Source organism: Pyxicephalus adspersus, chromosome 3, assembly GCF_032062135.1.
Source record: "Pyxicephalus adspersus chromosome 3, UCB_Pads_2.0, whole genome shotgun sequence".
In the NCBI taxonomy this organism is placed as follows: Eukaryota; Metazoa; Chordata; class Amphibia; order Anura; family Pyxicephalidae; genus Pyxicephalus; species Pyxicephalus adspersus.
Genome location: NC_092860.1, coordinates 8,650,478 through 8,669,466, shown reverse-complemented (window position 1 = coordinate 8,669,466; position 18,989 = coordinate 8,650,478). Strand labels below are relative to the sequence as shown.

Genomic DNA, 18,989 nt, shown 5'->3' with positions numbered 1-18,989 from the left:
AATATACTACATTTTTATCCTTGGGTTTAGATTTACTCTAAGACAAGAAAAATGTTAGATGCTGGCTAGAAAGTTTCTGAACATAATGAGGTCTCTGAAAACTCCTTACCCATCCCTTTTCATAGGATAAAAGAAAGTGTTCAGCAGAGCGGAGCTCTCACCTTTACTGTATGTAAAAACAAGCAGACACCTCCCTTGTGCCTGCACATCCAACCGTCCTTTAGTATTCATTGTCCTGTTTTAGTTTGGAGCAGATACCTTGACCAGTCATTCTCTGGGGAGAAATTAGCCAGGTTTGGAATGCACCCTCCAGATAAGCCTTTAGCTGGGGTTGTCTGCTACATACTTGGCTTATCCAAGCATCTATCTGAAAAAAAAAATACATGGATGTGTTCTCAGGTTGGATCATGTGTGCACAATACTTACCTAAAAGCTGTTGTCAGATTAGGACTAATTATTAGGCAAATGACCTTGACTTCCAAATTGTAATTAAGGACACACTGAAGTCACACGTGGGGCCATCATGGCAATGATTCCACTCTCTCATGTACAATGTACAATTAAATCCATACAGATCTTGCAATCTAAATTCATTCAGGTAATTTCAAATTCAGTTAGATATCTAGGTTTATCCGTAAGACAGGTACATGCTCCTGGTGCTGGTTGACAATTACAAGGAGATCTGAACAGATGGATACAACGCACAGTAGGGAGCCATAGGAAGCCTAAACGGATTAAACTTTAAGAAAAACAAAATATATCAGGATAATTGGTAAGAAGATTATGCCCAGAGCCACAGAATGGGGAACCAGGAGGTGACCTACACAAGTACCACAGGAATCAGAGAGGTAGGTAATATTAGACAGGTGTAAAAAAAAGTAAGAGATACAGACAGAATTCGTCTGATGGGGAGGAGGGAGAAGATTCAGTTACCTTGACCATTTTTTTTTCTTTCTACCTGCAACATTTGACTCGGAGGAACGACACTGGGCGAAGGGAAGAATTTTTGTATATGTTTTTTTTTTTCATCTAATTTTTACTGGAGCTACGTATAATAAGAGATTTTCCTTTCAGCTGAAAAGAATTAAAGAGCTTCCGAATAATCGAAGAGAAAGTGTTCACTCAGTAGAGTTGAATATTTGAGAAGCGACCTGACAAAAGGGGCATTGTTTCACGACATACAGCCTCTTTGTGGCTCATGCAATAGCCCCACTATTGGTTACTGGCGGCTCGCGGTTCATTGAAAACCAGGGACAGAGCTTTTGTAATCCTAGATGCGGCCAATTAAACAGGCTGCAGCTACCACTTGGCTGAACAGTCTGCGTCCTAGCTTAATATGTGAATTGGAAAGTCCACCTCTGCAGCCAGTCTGGGAGGGAGATGTGAGGAGCGCGTCAACGTGCAGATTATAGGAGAGCAGCCGGCACTGGCCAAAGTGGAGGCAACTGGAGCAGGATCAAGACCGCGTCATTGGGTGTTAAGTTGAGGTGCTTTTCAGTTCATTCATTTTAATCCAGATCTCCCAGGACTGCTGACAAAGTGCCTACCCTTTGCGTTCATACGCAAGACTGCCGGTAACACGAGACTTTTTTTACTTGCAGACGTACGGGAGAGTTGTTGCGACTAAAAGAAAAAATGCCAACCAATGGAATACACCAGATTCTGAAGATCCATTTCGGCTTGATCAATTGCGATAACAGGTACTTGACAGCTGAAGCCTTTGGCTTCAAAGTCTATGCCTCAGCTCCAAGCCTCAAAAAGAAGCAGATCTGGACCTTAGAACAAGATGAGGTGGACAGTTCGGTGATCTACCTCAAAAGCCACCACCTTGGCAGATACTTGTCGGCCGACAAAGATGGAAACGTGTCATGCGAGGCTGAGAAGCCAGAGGAAGGTTGTCGTTTTACCATCTCTGCTCAGTCGGATGGAAGGTGGGCCCTACAGTCAGATATGCACAAGCGGTTCTTTGGCGGTTCAGAAGATAAGTTGTCTTGTTTTGCTCAAACCATCACAGAGACAGAGCTCTGGGCTGTGCATTTGGCCATCCATCCTCAAGCTAACCTTCTAAGCGTTAGCAGGAGAAGATATGCCCATCTGAGCCCTCAAGAGGATGAAATCTCCACAGACAGTAACATACCATGGGGGGTACACTCCCTTATCACCCTGGTTTACCAGGACAAAAAATACTGTTTGAAGACCTGTGATAACCGCTACCTGCGAAACGATGGGAAGCTGGTTAAGGACCCCGATAATGGCACTGGCTACACCCTTGAGTTTAAGGCCGGGAAACTGGCCTTCAAAGATTGCACTGGAAAGTATTTGACACCAATGGGACCTACGGGCACACTGAAAGCTGGGCGGAGCTCCAAACCTGGCAAAGATGAACTCTTTGATCTTGAGGAGAGTCACCCTCAAGTTGTCTTCATGGCATCCAATAAAAGATATATCTCTATCAAGCAAGGTAAACCGAACACCTGATTTCTTTAAGGCCAGATGATGTGGATTTTACAGTTGACTAGGTAGTGGTAGACCATTGTATTATAAAACTACAATGACAAATTTTGATCTGGCAAGAAACCAAAATCCATTTTTTTGCATCATGCTTTTTTGCAGGCTTTTGAAATATCATTCTGTCCAGTGGTAAAAGACTCCCATCTTCCCATTGTCATCAAAGTAATCTGTCCACAACCACTGACAATTAACAATGGCCTGTGCTCATGGACACAGCATTCTGTTGTATCTAGAACAGGCCAAGACGATATTTCAAAAGCCTTTGCTACTATCAGAAAGCAAAATTGATGAGAGGTATTTCACAGGAAGGTGATTATTCTGCAACTTTATGTCTATATAAGGCCTTGTTTGTCATTATAGTATTATTCCATACCTGTGTAGAATCCTTCACCAGTCTATTGGGCATTTGCTTTTGTTCCGGCTTTCAGTGGAAAAATAAAAGCCCCGATCATTTCTAGCAAGCACTGTTGTCCAAAGATAGTCTATACTCTCCAGTCTCAAAGAGCTTTGAATAAATCTGGCCCAATGTGTTATACAAAAAATAAGCACAGGAGCAATCACAGACCTAACAGGAAAGGTTATGTGTCTGTCATATGCATAGATATGAATGTTATTCACTCTCCGATAATTAATTTATTGTAACTTTTGTTGTTGTTATTTTTGCTTTTTTTCCCTAGAGCCACAACTCAAACCTTCAGATCCCAAATAACAGAATTGAAAGGTTTGACTCTATAGACTCCATTTTTGTCTGAAATAAGATCCATATGGAGGTAGGTAACTCAGACCACTGGAAAGGTGAGTATGAAGACTTTTCTTCTGAAGGACACTTTCATCTTGATTTCTTTTTCTATTTGACAGGGTGACATTAGTATATCCTAGAAATATGTCAAATATAACGTAACAGTAACTGAGAAAGAATTACTCCATTGATTTCACTGGTCTAAGTTCAAAGCTTGCAGTGCTTGTCAATTAGGGTAGCAAACCACTCACATTGGAGTTCTGCCTCACAGGATCAGGAAGAAAATTTTTCACATTAGAATTTCATGCATGAGAACCGGGTAGCATTCAATAAAACATAACTCACTTTTATATATTGTATGCAAGTAGATGAATTATCCCATTGAAACTTTGAAGACTTCAGCCAGCATTTGTAAAGCTTACATTTTTTGGTACGCAGCTCTAGCAACTCCAACTGCATGGGAAACACTTAATGATTAATACTGCGTGGCTCTGGAATTACAACATAAATTATTTACTGTGTTTTTCTCTTTCTATGCCTTTGCACTCGAGATAAAGATTCTCCAAATACTCTACCACCAACGTTTTTTTTTACTAATAGGCAGTTTTTAAAATGTATTTTACCCCTGGAATGTTTATACTTTTCCATCCTGACCAAATGGACAGCATGCTTGTTTTTTATAAGATTCAACTTTTATAGAAGTGTCCAAAATGTATTTTACTTTTTTAGATCTACCATATATTAGGAATCACAACATAGATATGAATAAATTGCCAGATATAGGCATTTAAATTTTTTGCAGTGTTCTGTGCTGCTATGTGTCGGATGTTTCTTTGTCTGAAAACTTGTTACAGTGCAGGAAACCATCATAGAGCAAAGAGCTATTGCCTCTGCTAGAATGCTGGTAAAGTACAAAGTTAGTAGGTTGAAAAAAAGATATAAGTCCATTAAGTTCAACTACTAGGGAAATACATATCCCAGATAAAACTCCTAGAGACATAGTTGATCCAGAGGAAGACAAAAAAACCTTATAAAGCCTGGTTCAATTTGCTCCAATAGGGGAAAAAAAATTCTTCTCGATCCCATTAGGCAAAACTCCTATGTGGGTGGTTGCTACCCTAATTGACAAGGTCCATACTGCAAGCTTTGAATTTAGACCAGTGAAACCAATGGTGTAATTCTTTATCAGTTATATTTGACATATTTATAAGACATACTAAAGTGACCCTGTCACCTGGAAAAAGAAATCAAGATGAAAGCCTCCTTCAGAAGAAAAGTCCTCATACTCGCCTTTCCAGTAGTCTGTGTTACCTACCTCCATATGGATCTTATTTCAGACAAAAATGGAGCCTATAGAGTAAAACATTTCAATTCTGTCATTTGGGATCCAAAGGTTTGAACCTGAGTTGTGGCTCTAGGCAAAAGAGCAAAAAAAACAACAAATACAATGAATAAATTATACAGTGAATAACATTCATAGCTATGCATATGACAGACACATGAACTTTCCTGTTAGGTCTGTGATTGCATCTGTACTTCTTTACCTTTTCAGTATAACATATTGGGACAGATTTATTTAAAGCACTCGAAGACTGGAGATGATAGACTATCATTGGGCAACCTGGATGATCCAGCAAACCTGGAATGGATCTGGCCCAGGATTGAAAACATTTGCCATCTAATAGCAAATAATGTTTAAAAAATCCATTCTAGGTTTTCTGGATCACCCAGGTTCTATCGTGATAGTCTATCTTCTTCAGTCTTGGGGAGCATTAATAAATTAGTCTTAAATTACCCTTATGTTAATTCTGGTAATTGTAGGGGATCAACTACAATCATGGTATTTTGTTTATGAATTCCTTTTCATGTCTATTGATATTTTTTTATTTTATTCATATATTTTAAAAAATTTTTCTATAGTAAACTGTTGATATAACTTCTTAAATCTGGCCTCCAGTCTTCCTTTTATTAAAAATGCCCTCTAGTCATCTCTTCTTTATATCTGCCCTCCAGTCTCCCCTTCTTTAAATCCGCCCTCCAGTCTCCCCTAATTAAATCTGCCCTCTGGCCTTCCCTTTATTATTTGGTATCCAGCATTCTCTTCTTTAAATCTGACCTCCAGTCTTCCTTTCAATCTTGCACAGTTGTACAAACGTCTTTCTGTACTGAAATTGCTTCCTTTGATTTTACTGCACACTGTGAGCTTCTCCTAATGTGCATTAAAACCTGCAGCAAGTCAGAGCCCCGCCTTGTTTTCTGGCTGGAGGAGGTCCAGCATCATCTAGCCCCTCCCTACCCAGCCTGACTTCCCTGACCACTCCCCTTTCATTTATTGGCTGTCAGTCCTTTCAATCACAGAAACTGCATTACATGGGGTGATCTGCATAGGGTAATGCTATGTACAACACCTACCAGCCATGCTATACCTCCTGCATTGCAGAGAAGCACAGAAACAAAGTGATCATTTCATTGGGCACTAGGATAAATAGTGAGAAAGGCTTCATTATGTTTATCATTTTTTATTTTGTCCATGGTCCAAGTTTCACAGTCACATAGCATATGCACACTTGTCAGATATCACAGCAATCCATCGTGGAAGTAAATAGCGCATTTGGACAATATTAGTACGACAGATGAAACTTGGGTAACTAAGAACCCAAATTTTGCATTAGTGTGACAGAAGATGTAGAACTCATTCAGAGTAGAGCTCGCTTTTAATCCCATCCCAAATGTTACAAATAATCCTTTCTATCCGCAGAGAACTGTACCTGCCAATAATTCTGAACAATCCGGGACTTTTTGATATGGGCGGATCCTGCTGTTTGGGGGAAGAGCTTATTTTATTCCATTTTCTAAATGTTGACAAATGGGGATAAAATTTAGCAGCCCACCAGCCAAGTGTCCCTGGAAAATGTTTCCCAAACCCCTGCCAACTATAACAGAGAGTTGTGTGTCGGTATTTCCTACATAACATGTTCAGGAAGCCAGCAAATCAGAGGAGATTTATGAAAGACTTAGCAAGTTATGACATTCTTGAACTTTTTAATATTTATTTATCAGTAATATAAATACCAGGTTTATTGATGCCAGAAAAATATGAACTGGCTGATATATGAAGTTAAAGGGGAACGGTGGTCTTTTATATTTTTTAGATACTCATATGAGAAATGATCATTGAAAGAAATAATCAGGGGGTAAGTAATCTTATCGGAAAACCTGGATATTTTGTATCATTTAATAATAAATAAAATGATGTACAGGGAGGCGGCCATATTTGTTTATTACATATGCGGGCTCTTCTGCAGAGTCTTCTGGAGTTGTTCTACTAACATTACAATAAGTCTTCAGGACGGGGTCTCCGTGATTTATTAACAATGGACTCTGCAGTCTTTAAAGCGGAACTAAACTCGCAATACTCACCAGTCCCCGATACCTCGCAGGGTGCTGCTCTTCCTTGTTCATTACTTCCCAAAAATGATCTTCGGGTATCTTGATTGGCCATGCTTGAATGTTGTAACTCACCCGCAGGGTTCATTTATTTATGACACATGCTGAGGAAGCCAGGAATGCCAGGTATCAGGGCATGTGCAGCTCAGCTTATTGCCAGGTACCTGGAATAATCAGGCAGGTAGGAGGGATTATTGGAGAAGGAACATCACCTAACCCTTACTGCAATAATGACCTAAAAGTTTAGTTCCAAATTAATGATGTCAAACTAGCAGAGGGCTGTTGATAGCCAGGGGTCATGTGATCTATGCCGTGGCGAGCACAAAATGAGCAAGCAAGCACAAAATGAGCGAGCGAGCACAAAAACTAGAAGAGTGCAAGTAGTGAGCACACTAAGGTTCCTTCTTTAAAAATGATTTTGCTTTTTAATACGAATAGTGAAATGAATGAATAATGGCGGTTTTACCTACCAATGGTCCGTCCATCCGGTATAACTTTTTCACAGCATTCCTATCTGACAGAGCAGGAGACTGGAATTATCTCCCCTCCAATTGTTTGTTACTTCCCCCACCTCCTAGATTGTAAGCTCTTCGGGGCAGGGTCTTCTCCTCCTGTGTCAGTTTGTATCTGTCATTTTTAACTCCTATTTATTGTACAGCACTGTGTAATATGTTGGTGCTATATAAGTCCTGTTTAATAATAAGAGAATAATAATAAAAAAAATAATCTCTGCTGCAAGTAATTTTGTCAGGTCTGGTCCATCCCCCAGGCTGTGACTGGAGACTCATAGAGAAGCAGCAGACTGATAAGCTCATCTCTCTGTCATTCTGCTTTCATCTTTCTATCTGCATGTCTGTGTTCAGCACAGCTGACTGTTTCTGCTCGCCAAGACTGGAGAAGACTTTCATAGGAAAACCTGGGTGATCCAGCCAACCAGGATCAATTTTGTATCCTTATCAAATGCTTCTAGAATTCCATCATTTCAAAAATCTTTATACATTTGCTTTTGGGGTGTAAATCTTGGCAATAAAACAGATGGACATTAAAAGAAGAACTGTACACAGATCTAATAGACTCTCATTGTATTTACTCGGGCATTTATTAATCTCGGTTTGTCTTTGTGTGTTCCTCTCATAATCTCTTGCACAGCAGGACACGGTAAGCCAGTCAAGCCTTACTACAAAACGATGTCAATCCAACACTAGAAGTTGTTGCTAGGTGGAGAAAGTAGAGAGATGACCTTGTCAGTGAGCTGCTGGTCAATTATCGTACAATCTATTGCTGGGCCAGGGGCAGCAAATAGTTATTTAGCATCAAATCATAATTCAGCAGGAAAAATCCATTTAAATGCCAAAATACCCAGCATTGAAAAGTATACAATGGGGGGATTTATTAAAAGAATAAAAGATGTTCACCCACCGAAGTGAATTATTACCTTGCATGGGATAATACACTTGGTGCTTAGTTCACCTAGCAAATATCCAATCACATGCTGGGAAATCTAAAGGAAACTTGAATATTTTTTTGCATGTGATTGGACGGATAAAGTCAGCAGAGCTTCTTCCTTATGTAGGAGACCCTGCCCCTGGAGAGCCAATGGAAAGTGTTCTAGGATAGTGACGTGGACCCCAAATGAAGGACCCTGCTGGAAGTACATGGCTTTAGGTGAGTAAAAATGGGTTTATTTTTACATCAGAGGTCAATTACTGGGAGCAGGAAAAAAGCAGTGGGAGGTAGATTATCATTATCCCAGAGATCAGCTTTAGGGACTGGTAAAAATGATCTATTTATATTGTATATCAGCGTCATATTGGTGCAATGAGGATGTTTGTAAGCAGTCCCCGCTTATCTCCTTTTATTGTCAATTCAGTCATAATCAACCTGTACTAAGTGACTAATCCTCAGCTGTGAGCATGTACATTTATTATGAACTTTGTTACAAGATTTTATGTGCTGAATGACGTCTCAACAATACAGAATTGTCACCATAAATTGTGAGGTTTATGAAGAGACCTCATTTGATGCTATGAAGATCTAATTTTTGGCTCTTTAGAGCAGTGGTCCCCTTTTGGAGCTTGCGGACCACTACTTTCACAGACTCCGGACTGCGCATGCGCAGAGAGCTATGTGTCACTCAAAGGGGAAGAAACTTCCCCCAGAGTGATGTCATGATGCCAGAGCCTGCCCCACTCTGAGCCTGCGAGGAGTACCGGAGACGTGGTCCATGGATCTGGCCGGTGCGCCTCCCCAAGCCGTTTTCCTTCTTCTGCTCCCGTTTCACTGGGTCCGAATGCAGGTGGCCATCTTGGTAAAAGCAGGGCTTTGCTTTCTCATGTCAGAGCTTCCAGCAAGGAGAACAATGAGCCACACAGTAGTGATGTCACCAAATTTCCATTAATCAGCAATCGAAGACAGCAGTGTTTAAGGCTGTGTACACGTGTGCAATTTTCATCTCAGGAAACAATCTTTCCTGATCATTTCCAGTGACAAAAGTCAAATAAATAAACACACAGCGCCATTATGATCTATGAAGAAGGGGGGGGGGGGGTAGAAGCGAGCACCCATTGTGCTCTTCTTCATTGACTTGTACAGCGGCCTTTTTCTGCCAGTCTTTCATGGATCTGTTATGATTGTCACTTGTCTTCCCCAGATTTATTAAAGCTCTCCAAAGCTGGAGAGGATAGACTTTCATCAATGAAGCTGGGTGACTCAACAAACCTGGAATGGATTTCTTCAAAGTCATTTGCTATTTGCTAGCAAATGTTTTGAATCCTGGACCAGATCCATTCCAGGTTTGCTGGATGCAATCTACATGCAATTTCACACTGCAGATATACAGCCCCAACCCTGGCAAACACAACACTTGAACACAAGTATAAATTGTTTCATTGAATAGAACTTTTACCTCTAGTCATTTACTTTGCTGCTCAAAAAAAACTTGAGCTCTGTATGCCAGCGTGAATAATGGCCACAGAACAACATAGCCCAGACACCCTCTCAGACCAAGAAATACTATATTTTTTTTTTGTTAAGTTAAAGGGTAAATTTTTCCCGCTGCCACTCTAAATGTTTTCTTTAAAAATGCAAATTACTTTTTTAAAGACTATAATCAAAAATGAATCTAAACTATTGAATGTACTATTCTTTAAATAAAGCTAAATAGGAAGCAAATGCAACTCTTTCATAAATAAACCTGCAAATCAGCTGATCTTTTTCCTATTAATAATCATGGCTTGTTCTGTACTTGGTTTATGTAGAGGTGGCCATCTTGGTAGAGACGGGGCTTTGCTTCCTTACGTCAGAGCCGCCAGCAAGGAGAACAATGAGTTGGGATGCAATGATATCACCAAATATCCTTTAAAGAGCAACTAAAGTAAAAACAAACACACTTACCTTTCATCCCGAAGATCCGTCAATCTATTAGGAGGTTTCTTCGATCGGGTCCCACCTCTCAGTATTTAAAATATATAATAAAATATAAAGTGACAAATAATGATATAAAGTAATAAATATTTCACTATAGACTGTGGCTTCGGGCTGTTGAGCCTAGGCACATGGAACTTCTGCAACTTTCAGGGAAATCTGTGTATTCCAAATCTAATTTCTACACTTTGCAGTCAAAAATTAGTTTAAATGTTATGGAGAAATCACTAACGCTTACTAATGGAAATCAGTAAACACTGTAACTGAAGTCAGGAAATCCAGTCTGTTACCCTTTATTTAGCTCTGTGTAATGCTAAGGGGCCAGAATCTAGAGAGAATCGTACAGGATGATTCTTCATTATTATTTAAAAACACAATTTATTTAGCGCCAACATAATATGCATCGCTGTACAATAAATAAGGGGTGCAAATGACAGACGAATACAGAGAGTGACACAGGAGGAGGAGAGGACCCTGCCCTGAAGAGCTTACAATCTAGGAGCTGAGCATTAATGGTGACCAGTCCCGAGATCTGAAAGCTGTTGCCCTATCAGTGATGACATTGTTGTCTTCTAGCTCATCAGTAACCATAATTGTATTAAACCATGTACACATTGTAAATAATTCTCTTAATCACAGAGCTCTGGTAAGTACAATAGTACATCAGGAGTGATGACAATCTGTAGGCAGCTATACTGTCACTTGATAATGGGGCAATGACTTTCCCAGAGACATGGCACCCAGGCCACTAACATTGACTGTATGATACTTCCATTGGGTTACATGTAGCATCTAACCTGTGTCTGCCCATAGGGGTTATGGTAGGTGGTTCAGTACCACGCACTGACACCCACTATAAATTAATAATAATAAACAGGACTTGTATAGTGCTAACATAAATATGCATATGCAGCGCTGTACATTGAATTTAGATTTTTACCCTGTTCTTCAGTTCTATGATAATCTGAATCCATCTTGATAATCTTGATCTTGTTTGTGGTGTTCCCCTGAAGAAGCAGGTTTAGCCCTGCGAAACGCGTTGGGACTCTTAACCATCACTATTACCTCTCTTTGGACTTTCTTTGTATTTGGGAATGTCGTGACCTAGACATGTTCCAAATTCATTCTTTTCCCTGTTAGTTTTAATTGAGAAATTGAAGTGTTGAAATGTTACAATAAATAGGGGCTGGAAATGACAGACAGATACAGTGACACAGGAGAAGGAGAAGCACCAAAGAGCTTACAATCTTAAATACAGCAGCTAGCAAGGTATCAATGCTGGGATCCACCCCGGACCACTATTCTCAGCCCTAAGGATTGCAAACTCCAGTGATCTTGCATAATGCACTGTATGCAATCAATAAATGGAAATCTGTACCTACCTACCAAGTATAACTATGAGGTATACTTGGGGAATTAGTTTACCAATAATTCTTGTCACTGGCCAAGCAAAATGTTATAGGTCCGGTTCACAATGTTTGCAACAGCTTCGACATCACATATGTTCCTTCTCATTCTCTGCAATAGTTGTCCATGTGATCAGACCTATGAGGGGTGTTGCTGTCACTCAGCTCTGTCAGGATAGACAACTGCAGGAGGAGAGCAAAATATTTGAGTTATTCTTCGAATTGATTACAGAAAGAATTGCACTTTTATTGGTTATCTGGTTTCAAACCCCTTCGAGCAAATTGTGTCTTGTGGTAATTTGACGCAGTTTCCTGTGATGCAATGTTAAGGATTTGGGTACTGTGATGCTTGCACAATTTCCTATTTAATGTACAGCGCTGTGTAATATGTTGGTGCTATCTAAATCCTGGTTAATAAAAATAATTAAAAAAAAACACTCGGAGCAGAAACAAGTAGTTGTTCACATTGCATATTGATGAGTTCTGTGTTTTGCTGGAATTCTGCTCCAAGCTTCCTTATATCAGCAGGTGCTCCCGGCCGGCCTGTAAACTGATGCGCATAGGTCTTGCAGCTGTAACACAATGCTCATTTATCTTACCTGATACTCTGACAAAGGCCACGAGCGGTAACCAAGTCAACCGGTCAGCCTGCCATTGCCTATGCAACCATTAGACAAAATAGGAATATGAAGGGGGGTCCCTAAATGTACAGCATTCCAACTCCCTGCACCCCTGGGATTCTGTCAATGGGGAATTACCCAGCTTCCAGACCCACAAACTGGCATTGTATACAATAGAGAATATTGCCTGGATCCTATAGACCAGATGGTGTACGCAGGTGATCTACACCTAGCCATGCTTCCTCTTGCTTGTAGCAGACTTATGTTTTTTCCTAAACAAAGTCCGTGGACTGGAATTTAATGGCAGCTTTTATATGATAAAGGATGGATATTTTTTTTAACAATTATGTTACTGTGTATTGAGAGGGCAAACTTGCAAAGTTACCAATGGATCCCCACTCTGCATATTCAACCATCTCTGTAATATGAGGGATCAACTTGCAAATGTGAGGCACCAACATTGCTTTTTTTGGCATGTGGCTCTTTGGTGTGCCAAAAAATATTTGCCTTTCAATTTGTTAGAAGATTAAGAACTTTCACAATCAGGTTAACCTCTGGTTTACTAATGATTTGACCAACTTTTGCTTTACCAATCACTTATAATCCCACATTAAGAATTTTGACATCATTGATGCAACAGGAGTTCCGTGAATTTGGATTTAAACCCTGTTCTTCAGTTCAATGATAATCTGAATCCATCTTGATCTTGTTTGTTGTGTTCCCCTGAAGAAGCTGGTTTAGCCCTGCGAAACGTGTTGGGACTCCTAAACATCGCTATTAAGTCTCTTTGGACTTTTTTTATATATAAGAATGCCATGACCTAAACATGTTCCAAATTCATTCTTTTCCTTGTTAGTTTTAATTGAGAAATTGAAGTGTTGAAATGTTTAAAGAAACTTTTAATTGTAATATTGAATAAAGTGATGATGGATATTTTTATAGAAATTTGAATATAATTTATACCACACAACTCTCTACTTTTATCGGGGTAGGTAGTTAGTTATCTAATGTACTCTTTTTTTCTCCCCCTTTCCAAAAAAAAAACCTAACCTGAAAGATATATGTAAGCTATTATAATGGCTTCAATACCTTTAGATGCTGATTGGTAACAAGTATGCAGATCTGTGTGTTCTGACTTTGCTTGCTGCTTGCTTTTTCTAATTGGTTGCATTGGGTTACTGGACTTTGCACAAGGCTCTATGGGAAAGTGAAAGTGTTTTTGTGCAGTTGCTGACCAGTCCTTCATACCAGACATTGTGACACTTCTCACCCTGAGATATGAGCTCTGACATCTCAGCCTATGAAGTGCTGCTTTGTTAGGCCGTCGGCCGCATGCTGTGCGCTTATCATTCACTCAAGTGGGACTCCAGTGACTTGCAGCATTGCACTTGTAGTGCTGACAGCTTCAATGGTGCACATTGCATACTAACATATCACTTAGCCACCACTCTACTATCAATTGCTTGCTGTGCTATCAGTGATTAAAGAAAAACCAATACACTGAAAGGGAAATAAAACCTTTACTGGGAGGAATACAGAGATGCTGACGTCTGAAAAATGTGAACAGCACTCTGAATAATTGTATTCAGATGTTTCCAGTGAAGGATATTGTTAATACTACATCATACAATCTAATACTCCCACACATTCATACTTTAATACACAAGGGTTAGTTTGGGCGGAAGTAGACCTAGCAACACATTTTGGCTAAATGTATGTGGATCCCCTGCCAATGATTGGGTCCCCTCTCAAGCTAAAGGTCTAGTTAATACTAGAACATACAAAGACATTGTACATCAGGGGTGTCAAACGCTGGCCTGGGGGCCAAATCTGGCCCCCAACGTCCTTTTTTTTGGCCCCAAAGGAATCCTAAAAATGCGGCTGACCTGCCACTGCATAGAAGTAGCGCTGCTACTACAATTCCTGACATCGCCTCTATAGACCAGCGGGCTCTCTGCCTATGCGTGGCCCCGCATTGGACTGTTTATAGACACAAATAATGCCGGGAATTGTAGTAGCAGCGCTATTTCAATGAAGAGGGAGTTCCAGCGGCGGGCCACTCATAAGATTTAGCTCTGCATTGGCCGTGTCTGGCATTTCCAGCACTCCCCCTCAGTTGTACTTTTCCTTGCTACTCCAAGGCATGGACTTGAATGGTTGGAATTTCATAGAAGAATATTGTTATTATTATTGTTAGCCTGTGCAAAAAGGTTACTATTGAAATTTAACTCAGAAGGCTACAAATAGAGGAAGAGGCATTAGATTTTTTTCTTAATTAAAATTTTGAAAAACTTCTTAGGCCTCTTTCTCTATTATAAGCTTGTCCCAGATTGAATGTGAAGCAAAACCTCTTTGTTTCCATATGAAAAGGTTTTATATCTAATGAGGAAAAACTTTCTCAATTTTTTCAATACATTTCAAGGTTGGCCCTCGGCTTGAGTGAAGTCAGTGAAGACCCCTTTCTGTTCCATCACGATTGTGCTTTGATTGTACAAAGCCAGCTCCATAAAGTCAATGGCCCTGATTTATTAACACTCTCCAAGGCTGGAGAGAATACACTTTCATCAGTGAAGCTGGGTGATCCAGCAAACCTGGAATGGATTTTTTAAAAGTCATTTGCTATTTGTTAGCAAATGTTTTCAAACCTGGACCAAATCCATTTCAGGTTTGCTGGATCACCCAGCTTTACTGATAAAAGTATATCTTCTCCAGCCTTGGAGAGCTTTAATAGATCAGGCCCAATGGTGCTACCAGTTTGGTGTGAAGGAACTCGAGTGAGCCTGTCCTCAAACCTATCAAACACCTGTGGGATTTATCCAACCTGGAAATCCTTCCTAGAAGACTGGAGGCTCTTATAGCTGCAAAGCGAGACAACTTGCTGGTTTGTTGAACTTGATGGACCTTTTTCAAACTAACTATGTAACTCCATAATAATGACATATTAATGATTTTTTTCTCAATTTAGACACTCAATCCCTTAAAAATATTATGATCAGGTATCTACAAACTTTGGCCATGTAATGCAAGATCTGACTTTGACCTTACTTTGTGCTCGTTCCAGGACTTACAATACATTGATGAGATGGGCCAGGCAGCTGGCATTTTCTGTAAAAGGTCAGCAGTGTAAGTCCAGGTTTTTTCAGCTGCCTATTAACACCTTTGTGCCTTCTTACTATTTTAAGGGAGGGTTTAAACTGAATTCAAAAAGTGAAGATTTGTTCTATTAGGACTGTGACTGGGTGCAGGACAAAGCACCATGGTAAGGAGGCCACAGCCAATGGTGGTGACTAGTCCTTTCCCCTCTGCCTGTCTTTTGTTACACACATCTTCCAGGGTTCAGTTCCTTTTAAGCAATCTAATACGTACCATTCAGTTTGCTATGGAACCATGTATCATAAACAATTGCTCCTTGTTTTCTCCTTTCTCTATGCTTCGTTCCATCCCAGCGCTGCTGATCTCCTGCTGCCACTTTCTCTACTCCATCTACTCCAGCAATGACTGCATTATCTCAGGACAGGTTACCTGACAGTGGACCATGTCTGTGCAATTGTGGTAAAAAAAAAGAACCACCTACAGACCCTGATTTATTAAAGCTCTCCAAGGCTGGAGAGTATACACTTTCATCAGTGAAGCTAGGTGATCCACCAAACCTGGAATAGATTTCTTCAGAGTTATTTGCTATTTACTAGCAAATGTTTTGAATCCTGCACTGAATCCATTCCAGGTTTGTAGATCACCCAGCTTCACTTTTGAAAGTGTATCCTCCCCAGCCTCCAGAACTTTAATAAATCAGAGCTCCAATAAATAGTCTCCATAGGAAAAGCATGTGACAGGGTGACAACTGGATAACAGGAACAGAGTGTTGTCACCCAGTAACAGAAAGCACTGACTTTATTTTAATAAAAGCTGCAGATTTAAAAAATACTTTCTGGGGTTTTCTCTACTTTGAATCATAATTTGTATAAATGATTAAATGTGCCCAATATTTTTCAATTCACATATGTGGAATGATCTAAATCAGGCAGCATGGTGGTGGCTCAGTGGTTAGGCCTTTGCAGCACTAGGTCTCAGGTTCGACTCTTGGCCAGGACACTATCTGCATGGAGTTTGCAGGGTCTCCCAGTGTTTGTGTGGGTTTCCTCCAGGTACTCTGGTTTCCTCCTACATCCCAAAAACATGCAGTTAGGTTAATTGGCTTCCCCCCAAAATTGACCTTAGACTGTATTACAGACATATGACTATGGTAGGGACATTAGATTGTGAGCTCCTTGAGGGACAGCTAGTGACATGACTATGGACTTTGTACAGTGCTGCATAATATGATGGCGCTATATAAATACTGTGTAATAATAATAAATATGTGTGAAATTGTTATGTTTATTCCTATTAAATGATCATCTCTTAGAAGCCTTTGGGGACAGTTTCTAACATGATAATAGACAGACTTTTACAATTGTAGCTAAATTCTACTGATTTGCGTTCCAGTAACTTTGTTTTTCAGTTCCCTGCTAGAGAGAGTAGGCTAGCCGATTATACTCCACAATGCACAGGAGCAGCACGGGTATTTCTTTATTTTTTTTCCAGAAAAAGACAAATGCAAACAATTAGCTTCTCAAAGAAGCGTCGCCCATGCTGCTGCTTTAAAAAAACGGCTGGGGTGTCTATATGGAAATAACGTCCTTTTCATCTCAGGAGGGGAGACGCAACCATTCTCAGTAGGCCGCTGAGTCTGTGCAAAGCGGCTTATGGGGAATGGAGGCTAACAGCCAAGATTATAAAAAGGGTGAGGGTCGAGAGAGCTGGAACAGCTAGCCAGATGGAAACGGCAATCAGATTAACAGGCTCAATTAGTGGCAATTGTTTAGGGAGGGAATTTGCCGACTTACCGGATTGGGCAGAGGAGGCGCGGGAGAGCGGCATGATGCCAGCGACCAGCTAGACACTCCAGGAAACAATTTATGAAGGCCGTGAGCGGTGTCGGGCTAGATGGTGTGTTAGGAGGGGGATTAGAAGCAGGTCATCTGATAACTGCTACCGAAATAAAAATCAAGTCTCTTTGCCACCAACCGTATTATCGCCAGCTCCGTGCAATCTGACGCGGCATATTCATGGCAGATAAGGAAATTCTCCGTTCCAAAATAATGTAATAATGGGGTGACTACTCGTGATTGGAATAAATAAAATGTTAGATTCATGTTTAAAAAATGGTTGCTAATATCAAGAAGGTTTCTCACATAATGGTCATACACACATGGGGTTCAATGGCTCAAGAAGAGAAGGAAAGGGAAAAATTCGGTCACTTTCTTAAATATTGTCTTAATTTATTTTCGGGTTTTGATTTCCATTGCTATGTGTTAAAACTGTCAATGTGTTTCCCAATTTCAACTGGACGGTCAACTGAGTGTCAATGGCTATTGAACTCATTGGTGGTGGATTGCACAATTTTCTTTTTAATGTACAGCGCTGTGTAATATGTTGGTGCTATATAAATACTGTTTATAATAATAATAATGGCATCATATGTGGGATAAAATTGGTTGGAATGTTTAATACTCATATTTATATTTAATATTATATTCATAAATATTGTCAAGTGTATGGCACTGAATTTTTAACGAAAAACTTAGTGGAAAGTTAGTATGAATAAAAATGGAATAGTGGGTTAAGTCAATCATTTTTTTAATATTCATTTTTATGCCATGTAGACGTTGAGCAGCGTTGTCATAGGAAATTTTGGGGTTCTGCAATAGGTAAATGTCAAGGGCCCTTACACCCCCCAGCATCCATTTCTTGAGTTTAAGTTTACATTGAACACTTTGGAACTGAAAGTAGTAATGTGCTGGACAAGTGAAAAAAACACCACATGGAGGAAATAATGGACCCTTCCATGTACATTTCCTATTGATGAAAGGTGTTTTCAATACAAAAGCAAATGAATGGAAATGGGTCACTTGTGTGCCTGCGGGCCACAGCCAGGCCCCATACATATGCTTTTTCGAGCAGTAAAGTAACTCCCTAAATATGACCCTACATTGTGCTTATGGTAGGGATGTGTCCCTTACATACCTGCTTGGTTCTTAAAGATCTCTCCCATCTTAGAATGTTAGGGGGTGTTCAATAAGCTGATTTGACATGAAGGTAGAGGAGCAGTTCCAATGCAAACATTGACACTGGCCAATAATATTGGGGTGAGGGTCAAACAAGGTGTCTATTCCCCCGGGGATTCACAAGGGTTATGGAGTTTTTGTCTGTACCCCCTATAGCTGGAAGATATGGCCATGACCACTCAGTCATTGTGTAGGGCCAAGTTAGAAACTTAATTTTGCATTACAAGCCCCGCAAAACTCAAAGGGAACCTAAAAACATTTAAATGTATGCTACAATTGATGACTATATTTACAAGGTGCAGGTTCTGGGGTTTTTATTAGATAACTACCTGGTGGGTCCTAGAAGAAGCATGAAGAATGGAAGATTGGAATTTTCAGACTGCACCGGCTTCATCAGCAAAGCCAAGATTGGGGTGACAGCCCCGGAGCTTCCCAAACATGTCAGGAATATCCATTCTCATATTCTGTCCTGGCAAATTGCTTATAAATCTCCTGTTGAACAATGGAACAAAAACACAGATAGAGAAAGCAGTCAGCAATGTCTGTTCTACATGTGTATGGATTTCTAACATTTTTGCTTGCTATTATCATCAGGAAAGTAAGCAGCAAGAAATAATAAAATATTTAATTGTCATAGTAACAAGAATAAAGAAAATGTCATCCATTGGAGCGGATAACGTTAGTATGTATAGATTAGTAACACTTATTTTGTTTTTTTCTCTCCTTTTTTAGGTAT

At 40.0% G+C, this 18,989-nt stretch overlaps 1 protein-coding gene across 1 annotated transcript in view; it reads left to right on the top strand.

Moving 5' to 3' along the window:
* The first annotated feature begins 899 nt into the window (after window positions 1–899).
* The window catches only part of FSCN2 (fascin actin-bundling protein 2, retinal), a 27,714-nt gene continuing 9,624 nt past the window's right edge, over window positions 900–18,989 (top strand). The window contains exon 1 of the mRNA XM_072403189.1: window positions 900–2,476. Coding sequence (XP_072259290.1) covers window positions 1,636–2,476 — 841 coding nt within the window. The 5' untranslated portion in view covers window positions 900–1,635. The remainder of the gene's footprint in view (window positions 2,477–18,989) is intronic.